This window comes from Kryptolebias marmoratus, linkage group LG1 (assembly GCF_001649575.2).
Source record: "Kryptolebias marmoratus isolate JLee-2015 linkage group LG1, ASM164957v2, whole genome shotgun sequence".
NCBI classification, from domain to species: domain Eukaryota; kingdom Metazoa; phylum Chordata; class Actinopteri; order Cyprinodontiformes; family Rivulidae; genus Kryptolebias; species Kryptolebias marmoratus.
In genome coordinates this window covers 34,272,063-34,282,492 of record NC_051430.1, presented here as the reverse complement: position 1 = coordinate 34,282,492, position 10,430 = coordinate 34,272,063, and the positions used below count along the sequence as shown (strand labels likewise).

At 43.7% G+C, this 10,430-nt stretch overlaps 1 protein-coding gene across 2 annotated transcripts; it reads left to right on the top strand.

The window, feature by feature from the left end:
• Positions 1-231: 231 nt before the first annotated feature.
• hspa14 (heat shock protein 14) lies at positions 232-9,425 on the top strand. 2 transcript variants are annotated; one of them, XM_037979100.1, is made up of 15 exons: positions 322-355; positions 617-697; positions 2,040-2,177; positions 2,314-2,396; positions 3,571-3,619; positions 3,698-3,803; positions 3,872-3,962; positions 4,044-4,148; positions 5,526-5,687; positions 7,026-7,181; positions 7,417-7,519; positions 8,072-8,287; positions 8,396-8,560; positions 8,983-9,050; positions 9,132-9,425. In XM_037979100.1, the coding sequence occupies exons 3-15, from the start codon at positions 2,127-2,129 to the stop codon at positions 9,208-9,210; spliced, it is 1,434 nt and encodes a 477-aa protein (XP_037835028.1). In that variant the 5' UTR covers positions 322-355; positions 617-697; positions 2,040-2,126; the 3' UTR covers positions 9,211-9,425. The 2 variants fall into 2 exon arrangements, with proteins under 2 accessions (XP_017293693.1, XP_037835028.1); XM_017438204.3 differs by lacking the exon at positions 2,040-2,177 and having other exon boundaries at positions 232-355.
• The last annotated feature ends 1,005 nt before the right edge of the window (positions 9,426-10,430 follow it).

Below are 10,430 nucleotides of genomic sequence, written 5' to 3'. Positions count from 1 at the left end.
CTGCAGTGTAATCATGGAACATAAACGCATCGACAAACACTTTGTGTCTGCAAAACATGTGAGGAGAGCTGCAGACCAGGGACGATCCAGAAATGCTCATGAATGTCAGTTTAGAAGCTCTCAAAGTTCTCAAATAAAGCACCTTTTGAGAATGTCAATGTTTGTTGGGAATTTTGGCACTAATGGAACCCCATACAGGTCCACTCCTGACCAGTAGGTGGCGGTAACGCGCCGGTTCGCTGTTTGTCAACCGCCAAATTAAAACCCGCGAAGAAGAAGGAAGCTCACATTTCCCATCATGGCTGCCATCGGCATCCACTTTGGTCATACATGCGCCTGTGTGGCGATTTTTAAGGTGAGTTTTCTTAGTTTTACCTTAAGGAAGACTTTTTAAACGGACGATTAAAAAAAAGAAAAGTCCCGATAATGGCGAAACTTCCTGTCCGTAAAGACCCGGAAGGAGCGGTTTATATCGCTGGGTGGTCATAATGTTATGGCAGCTCGCTGTGTGTAATGAGGCGGGTGATTCAATAACGTTTTTTTTCCACTGAAAAAAATAAAGTTTATGAAACATTCCCTTTTGTTGGCGGTTCATAATAATGGAAGTTCTGTTCAGGACGGCCGGGCTGATGTGGTGGCGAACGACGCCGGAGACAGAGTGACTCCAGCTGTGGTGGGATACAGAGACTCTGAACAGGTATCTGTTTAAAGCCAGACATCCTGAGGTCAACCCCTCATTCTCTTCCTGCACATCAGTTCCAGTGAAGACCAAAACTGAATTAAAATAGAAGCATTTATTTAAAACAAGTGGCTTGAATGTGTATATGACATGTATCTGGACTCAGGGCACAACCATGATGACTCACTGAAATGACATGAATTGGTTTCTATGAATGTTGATTCAAAACACAAGATTTTAGCAGAGATTTCACCTTTTTATCAAATACCAGTGAGGTGTTGTAGTTCTGGAGCTGGACCAGTTCTAGTGTGGTCCGGATGCAAAAAAAGTGCTGAAGTGGCCCTTTATTGAGGTTTCAGGAATCAGATGAAGGTTTCACAGATCACACACTTGGTTTTAAATGTTCTGCAATCAGTGCAGAATAATCTGCTCCAGGTTTGACGTGTCTAGGTGTTGTAGTTTTTTAACTCGAGGAGATTAAAGATGCTGAAGGGAGGGAAAAATTAGCTGGAATCGCCCTTTAGCCGTTTTCCGAATCGGAAACCAACTTCAGCTTCGTGGAATTGAAGGAGAATATTTTCAGCAATGAAGCTTTGCAAAAAGGTTCATGACTCGATGCTTCATTCATCGCTCACTAGTGACATCTGCTGGTGAAACTGTAACAGCTTTGTCACTCATCTTTTCAAACATTTGTAATATGTTTGTGGTTGTGTTGGGTTTTCTTTTATGTCATGGACTTATTTGACAGTGAAGATATGTTGGACTTTAGTGATTGTTGGGGCAGACTCTGAATACTTTGAGCTTCCTGAAAAACAGATTTTGTTTAAAATCATCTCTTCCTGGGAGTTCTGGTTTTTGATATTACAAATACGTATATCCCCGATATGAGAGGTTTTTCTCTTTTTCAACCGCTGCTGATGAAAACTGCTACCAAACCACCGACTACAACAGGGTTCATAGCGCTTTTATTTTGAAAAACAATACGCAAAGCGAAGCAATGACGTGGCAGATGTAACGCGAGGCCTCGTTTGTTGTTGATCACGTGATTTTGCTCAATATGACCCAAGCTCTGAAGCGGGGCTTCGTCGGACACGCCCCCTTTTTACTCTCCTCGAACCCTGGCCTCAGATGTCCCATCACTACTACTTCTCTATTTACATATGTGTTCACAAGTAAAAGTATTTAAAAATCACAAGTTCTCAACCAGCATGTGCTGAAGCTCTTTCATCAGGAAGTAGACAGGCCTACTAGCCAATCAGAAACAGGGTGGGGGGCGGGCCTTAGGTCTGGGCAAAACTTCGATCCAGATCCAGCAGTTGGTTCAGTGTCAGTTGAGAACTTTCTCACATTTTCTATGAAGGCTGATCCCTTGATGGTTGGACCCCAGTCTGCCGTTCTGCAGGCGTAGTCCTGGTACTCCATGTGACACCGAAAAGGTGCGTCGGCCATGACAGCCCCAAGGCGTCAGAAGCAACCAGGGAGCCTTTTAGCTGTCATGGTAATGGACTTGCTGCCTTATTTTTCCTCTGATACGTGAGTTTTTGCTTCCTCGGGAACAGAAGCTGCGCTCCTTTTGACTGCACCGCTTGCACTTCCTGTTTGTGTACCTGGTTGTTTTTGTTTCTCTCATGCAGATAGTGGGGATAGCAGCGAAGCAGGGGCAGGTCCGTAATGCTGCCAACACGGTGGTTAAAGTGAAGCAGATCCTCGGGAGGAGGTAACCGAACCTCTGATGTGTTAATACTGATCACATTGTTGTTCTCCTGTATTTTTTACATCCTTTGTGCTGTTTTAGCCGTTCTTATATCAACAGTTAGGATTGAACTCATTCAGAAGACGTTTCTATGACTTTTGGGTTTTGGAACTTTTATACTTTTTAAAACAGTTAGAAATATTTTCACCCTAAAACTACATTGAGAAAATTTAACTCTTTTAGTTTCAACAAACTTAATTTGTTTTTGTCTACTTTTAACTTTTAGCTACTATTCTGCAACTTCTAGGGTTTATCCTACCTTTTGCTGCTTTTAGCTACTTTTATTTTATAGCTAGTAGATTTTGATTTTAGACATCCTTTAGCTACTTTTAGCTGGCCTTTAGCCGTTTTATATTTTAGACATTGTTTTGCTACTTTTGGCTTTTAGCTGCACTTTCCTACTTTTAGCTCTTGGTTAGCCTTTTGCTACTTTTAATGGTTATCTAGTCTTTTGCCACTTGTAGCTACCTTTTAGCTGCTTTTGGCTTTTAGCTAGCCTTTAGTACTTTTAGTGTTTAGCTAGCCTTTTGTTTTTTTATTTTAGACATTATTTTGCTACTTTTGGCTTTTAGCCCATACTTTCATACTTTTAGCTAGCTTTTTCTTATCTTTAGCTCCCAGTTAGCCTGCTTTTAGGTTATAGCTAGTCTTTTGGTAGTTTTTGATTTTAGCCATCATTTTGCTACTTTTAACTGGCCTTTAGCTGTTTTCTATTTTAGACATTGTTTTGCTACTTTTAACTGGCCTTTAGCTACTTTTAGCTAGCCTTTAGCTGTTTTCTATTTTAGACATTGTTTTGCTACTTTTTGGTTTTAGCCCACACTTTCCTACTTTTAGCTCTTGGTTAGCCTTTAGTACTTTTAGTGTTTAGCTAGTCTTTTGCTGCTTTTAGCTACTTTTAGCTTATAGCTAGTAGATTTTGATTTTAGACATCCTTTTTTTTACTTTTAACTAGCCTTTTACTACTTTTAGCTTTTAGCTAGCTTTTGCCACTTTCAGTTAGCCTTTGCTACCTTCAGCTTCAGGTAGCGTTCTGCTTCTTTTAGCTTGAAGCAGTCAGTTTCGGCTTCTCCGGCTAGTTTTCTGTGTGTAAAAGTCATTTGTTGTCAGTTTTTCAGTTTGTGTCCGTCTCTGTCAGGTTCGACGACCCGGTGACACAAACACACCGAGCAGAGACAAAGTGTCCGGTGAGTTCGTCGCTTTGCACTCCTAACCTTTCAAAATAAGACGTCTTTCCTGCTGAGCTCTGATTGGTCTGATTGCAGGTCATCAGCAGAGAAGACAAACCTTTTTATGAGATTACGTGCGGCGAGCAGACGGAGCACGTCGCGCCAGAGGATGTCGCGAAACAGATCCTCAACAAAATGAAAGGTAAGTCGGCGTGAAACGTTACGGTTACCGTGGAAACGGACAACAATGACCCGTCCCTGCTTTCCCAGAAACCGCTCAGTCAGCTCTCGGCTCTGACGTCGCCGACACGGTCATCACCGTTCCCTTAGAGTTCGCACACGCCCAGAAGCGCGCTTTGAGGTACGAACGGCTGCACGTTTTTTTATTATCCAATTCTTTGCAGGTTTTTTTTTTTTAAGCGTTGAGACGTTTTTGTTGCAGGGAGGCAGCAGAAACGGCGGGCTTCCACGTGCTGAGGATGATCCACGAGCCGGCGGCTGCTCTGCTGGCGTATAACGTCGGGCAGGACTGCTCCTCCGGGAAGAGGTACAGAATCTGTCATCACCTCCGTCCGGCCAGAATCCAGAGCGTGGACGGATCCTAATGTTTCTTAGAAAGAAGAGGATCAGAACATGTAGAACCCGTGGCTTTAACTCTTCTGAGTCCCCAAGTCACATGACCGATTTGAAACGCTCTAGCGGGAAAGCTCCGCCCCCTCTCACAGACTCAGTTTTAATTTATCTGGAAAGTCCAGACTTCAAGCTTTACACCAGTTTTTAAATGATCTCGATACGTCAAGGACAACCAGAGTTATGATAAATTATTCACGACATATTTTGTTTTTGAAAAACGTCGTCATATTTTCAGCGCATTAAAGCGAGAAGCACCAAAACCAGGGAGTTCTCGGGGAGAAAACTCCCCCATCCTCCGTCCGATCTCACCCCCAACCCAGCCGAATGAAAACACTCCCCCTCCTCTCCAATCTGACAGAGGCCCAAAGTTTTCTGTCAAGCGACTAAAAATCCACAGAGAGAAGAAGAAAAAGGTGCAAAAATTAAAGGAAGTTTGGCAGCGCGGGAGTGAGTTATGGGTTTTATAGTTAGGGTGTAGTTTAGACTGGGACAGACAGGGAGGACTTTGTTGATGAACCAGGTGATCCATTATTTTATTTTAGAGGATTACTGGAAACAGAATCACATTTTATCTGTCCTTCCAGACAAAATGATAACAAGAGACAGATTCAGATCCATATTTTGAGCATCAGGATCTATTTTATAACATTTACCTGAATGATCCTGCATGAACAGGACACAGAAAATGACCAAAACTAAGAATGTAATGTGCCCCTCTGCCTTGTTTTGGACAGAAACTGTTTATATTCACGGCCCAAAGGATTTATGGCAATTTATTAGAACTCCTGAATGTTTGGTCTAAAAAACGCTGAAGAAATTGTCAACATTTTAATGGAGAAAGTGTTTATAACTTTGTTGTTTGCTTAATTTGTTCAAATGTTTATGACTATTACTGATTATATTTGCATTCTAAGTTTTAAAAACATTTCATTAAGTATGTTTTTGTGGTTTTTACAGTAAAAAATATAAGAATTTTCCACACTTTTGTGTTTTTTGTGTGATTTTAGGTCTGTTGTGTTAATACAGCAGGTCAAAAGTTAAAAAAATGACTCCAAACATGGCGGTTAAACCACTTTTAGGGTGAAATATGAAGGAAATTTAAAATCCAGTTTCACCCCAGACCCCAGAGGGTTAAATTCATGTTTCTTCTGACCAATCACACGACACCTGGCTCACAGTTCGGAACGATGAACTGGACTTGCCGTACTTTCAGGCATCCTTCCGGTTAAAAAGGACCCGAACCGTGAACCTGTCCAGGTGTTTGCACGTCATGGTTTCCTGTGTTTCGCAGCCACGTTCTGGTCTATAAGCTCGGCGGGACGTCTCTGAGCGTGACGGCGCTGCAGATTAACGGCGGCCTGATCCGAGTCGTCTGCACCTCCACGGATCACGGCATCGGAGGAGAGAGCTTCACCCAGGCCCTGGTCCAGCACCTCGCCTCAGAGTTCAAACGGTACAAAGTTTATTATTTGTTTTATGTTGGAATCGTCTGTTTGGAATCTTGTACAATTTTGTCAATTTCTTAAGAATATAATAGTGAAATATCCCAGTTCCTTCAGTTCAACCTGAGGCTGAAGTTTCTTTTTGGGTTTAAAGCAACAATCTGGACTGAAGGATCGGGTCTGTCGGTGAGTCTGGTCCACTCTGGGACCTTCTTCGTGTGGGTTTTGGATCGTTGTCATGCTGGAATACCTTCAGCCAAGTCTGTCGTCCTGGGCTCTGGAGAACAAGTTGTCCTTGAAGAGCCACAGCATGATGCTGTCACCGCCGTGCTTCACTGCGGGGATGGTGTTAGGCAGGTGATACATGTTCCTCACAGTCTGAGAGCTTCAAGCAGCTTTCAAATGTTCTCCCTCCTGAGGATGGGCTTCCATCGAAGCACTCTGGATCAGTGGAGGGCCTCGGATCTGGTTGTCCTTCTGATTCTGATGCCCCTTTTCCACCGGCTCTAATTCAGAAGTCCAGTTCAGCTCGGCTCGATAAAGAAGGCATCACGTTCACACCGGCCAGTTTGGTCAGCAGCAGAGGAACGCCTCCTCGTGTTGTGGGGGGCGGGGCCGAAACTTGGCGCCAGTTGTGTAAACAACGGAAGCGCTATGGACAGCGTTGGCCCTGTGTTGTTGCTGTTTTTTAAACTTATGGGGATTCTCCTGAGACTTCAGGAAGAGAGGCGCAGTGGAAGAAATGCTCTGGATGCTGCGATTGTTGCACAGAGTAGGACAGCTGTTATCCGCCTGAGATTTCAGGCTTTACAGGCCTTCAGCTGGGGGACAGACGGCAGAAACGCTGCAGGGTAAGCTAACGCTGTTGTTTCTATTCCTACCATCCCTCTTTATGCTTGCATCTGGCCACACCCACGACCAATGAGTGAACAGGAGCTAAGCTGGCGCTGCCCACGAAGCAGGGCCGACCTGGCTGGCCCTACTCTGAAGCAGGGACCAAAGAAGCAGGACCGGCCTCGAAAAAATGCCGGTGGAAACATGCACAAAGCGAGCCGAGTAGAGTGGAGCCGGAACCTTTAGAGCCGGTGTAAAAGGGGCATTAGACTCTTCTCCCTTGGTCACTCAGCGTCCAGCAGAACGGGTCCTGGAAGTCCTGGTTTGTGCCAAACTTTTTCCGTTTGAGGATTATGCTGGCCACTGAGCTCTGAGAACACGTACGTCCCAAAGGTTTGACCCCCCCCCCCCGATAAGCTGCAACTTTCTGCAGCCGCTCCATTCTGTTTGCCGGAGGTGATCACATCTCAAACGCAGGAAAACCTAATTTTTTTTGTGTGTTTGTTGTGCTGCAGGACCTTTAAACACGACGTGAGCGGTAACCCCCGGGCGCTGCTGAAGCTGATGAACAGCGCCGACATGGTGAAGCACTCGCTGTCCTCCCTGGGCTCGGCCAACTGCTTCGTGGACTCTCTGCATGACGGCGTTGACTTCGAATGCACCGTCTCCAGGTGAGGCGCAGGGCGGGGTCCGTCTCTGCCATTGTAGTTTATTCTGAAAGGATTATAAAGTAGGAAGTAGGGTCACAGGTAAGCTGAACCTCGACTCTGATCCGTTGGACAAGTGAAAATAAAGAAATATAAAAGTTTACAGCTCGCAGAATTAGCAGCAGGACTCGTCTCTGAGGTTTTTAGTCTTTTTCACGAGTAAAGAAGCATGAATTTTTTTTTGTTTTGTTCTCCACAGAGCTCGTTTTGAGCTGCTCTGCTCCTCACTCTTCAACAAAAGCGTCCAACCAATCAGGTCGCTGCTCGAGGAGGCCGGCTTGTCTGCAGGTGACATTAACAAGGTGCGTTCCCAAAGGACATAAACACATATTTTGTTTTCAAACTGAAGTTCATTTCACACTTCAGGTTGCAACAAAACAAACCATCTTTACAGTGAAAAACTTTTATTTTATTTCTTTACAGTAGAAGAGTATTATTTGCTGTCAGTGTTATTTCAAACATATTTCTTTTTTTTTATTATTTGTAACAATATTCAACTTTGCAGTCATCCATACAGTTAATAAAAAGCCTCTGTGCAAAACGGGGTTAAAAACTTTTTTATTTTTATTTTTTTCATTCATCCATCCCGTGCTCCCCCTGCAATGGCGCTGCGCCCCCACTAGGGGGAGCGCCCCACACTTTAAGAACCACTGATTTAGATGGAATCATTTTTTGTGATTGTTGCGGCTAAAATGCCTGATTTCGCGGGGCATTTTCCTTAAAGTGAACTTTAACAGATTGATGAGCACACACCCATCAGGATTTCCAGAAAGACAACAAAAGAAGGCAGGAAACGGCTCCGAGTGGGACGATGATGCAGGTTTAATCGTAGAACGTGTCTGTTTGCATCGTAGGTGGTTCTCTGCGGCGGCTCGGCCAGGATCCCTCGCCTCCAGCACCTGATCCAGGACATGTTTCCTGACGTGGAGCTCCTGAACTCGGTTCCTCCAGACGAGCTCATCGCGGTGGGGGCGGCCATCGAAGCCGGGTTACTGGTCGGCAGAGATCGCCTCGGCTCAGAGGACGAGTCCGTTGAAGTGGATGTCTCTGCGGCTGATATACTGTTAAAGGTATTCTTCTCATTTGAAGACAGGAAGTACACAGCTGGAGCCTGAGCTGAAGGTCTAAATCTAGTTATATATCTATATATATATATATGTCTTTATTGTGTGTTTCAGGAGGTGGATGAATCTGGAGCCGAGGCGTTCATGGTCCTCCTGCCTTCAGGCACTCCCCTTCCTGCCCGCAGGCATCACATCTTATCCGGGGAGGGGAAACTGTCCTCCCTTTGTTTGGAGATTTACCAGAGGTTTGTCGAGGAGCAGCCAGAGAAGCTATCCAAGGTACGACAGGAGTCCAAATACTGACACAAGGCAGTTTCAAGGCATACCGTGGTGTTAAAAAGTCAAATTTTCCGTCATATTGGTCCCACGGTTTGAATTCTCTTTAATAAGACAGCAGAGGCAAACTGTTTTTCCCCTCCGGTTACATGGAGCACGCCGTTTTGAAGTAGACAGTTGCAACAAGCTACAAGAGTTAGCAGCCTACTGCAGGCGTATAATAATGGCAACTTTAACCCAATATTTATTGTTTCTGAAGTGATTCGTTACCGTTTCTGCGGTCTAGTCTCATCTTTGTGGGTTTGTGTAGCGTGGAATACAAAATAACCCCAAATAACTCAGGAAGAAGACACGTGACGTCACTTCCTGTTAACATCAGAATGCCGGGATGCGTCATGGTGTGTGTTTCTGTGTTCCTTGGACAGATCATCCTCAGAGACCTGCAGCCCAGAGAGGAGAACCACAGCATCGATGCCGTGGTGACCATGAAAAGGTATTTTTTCCTGTCCGGGATCGGTGTCTCGACCAGCCGTGGTTGACCGTCGGTATAAAACTCTCTCTCTGATCGTTTCAGGGATGGCTCGCTTCACGTTTCATGCGCAGCACAGAGCAACGGCGAGTCCGAGGCCATCACCATAGCAGCAGCATCATGAAGACCTCCGGAGTTTTTTCTGCTGTATGAATAAATGTGTGAACTTGAACCTGTTCAAGGCCAGGAAGGGATGATGTCGGCATAAACAATTAGTTATTTTCTAAAATGTTGTTGTTTTTTCTTTTTAACTTTTTCATCAGGTACAAGAAAAAAACACTGAACAGAATAATCTGTAAGTATCTGTAAAAAAATATATAAATAAAGACCTAGCATTTCTTTAAGGAATATATATTAACCATCGCAGTTGGAGCCGTTTTGCTCAAACCTTGAAAATAACATATTCACAAAACAACCAATCAGAGCCAGGAGGCGGGTCTTAGCGGTGTCAATCACGCTCCTGATCAGAAAACAAAAACCGGTAAGCGGAGGGCTCATCGGTGGCTCCGCCTTGAGGGAGGAGCTGCGGAGGGAGGGCTGTCGCTAATGACGCGTATTCTAAAACAGACATCATTGGCTGGAGCAGCCGCAGCAAGCAAGGGGGCGGGGCTTGTGACGTGTACACAGTTCGCTCAGATCTCTGCTGCAGCTCTAAACGGAACCAGTTTATAACAACAAACTGAAGGAAATGAAACACAAATTTCAGAATCTAAAAATTATTTAAATCAAGACAAATAAAGAGAAAAAAATAGATGAAATAAAAGTTCCTATTGTGTCACTAAAAACAACATACAACTAATTCAGATTTGAGTAAAAGGAATATTTAGAATAAGCTGTTTGAATTATAATTCAACAAAATAAAGCTAAGAGATACCATTGACATAAGTCTTACTAAAAGGTGTGAATAAATAAATTTTTAAAAGCCAGACTGAACTTGAATTTTTATTAAAAACATCGACGCGCTTAGCTGAATTAATTTTAACTTTATGTAAAATCAAGACTTTTTCCTGTAAGGTAAATCTGGCAATAGATAGGACCAAGAACATAAACTTTAGGCCTATTTATGCCTCTATTGAACAGATAAAAAGGCAGTAATTTCTACATTAAACATATTTATCTTCTTCCACAGTTATTTAACCGTATTTACAAAACTTTCCCCCCATAGAAATCCTCCCAAAACATTGTTTTCTGATATTTACTTCAGCATACCTGCTTATTTTTGTCTTTATAGGCTTTTTAATGTTTAGCTGTTGTCTTAGTAGTTGTAGATTTAGCTCCAGTTTAGCTACATTTAGCTGCTGTCTTGGTAATTTTAGCTTTTCTGCTTGTTTCAACCAACAAGTC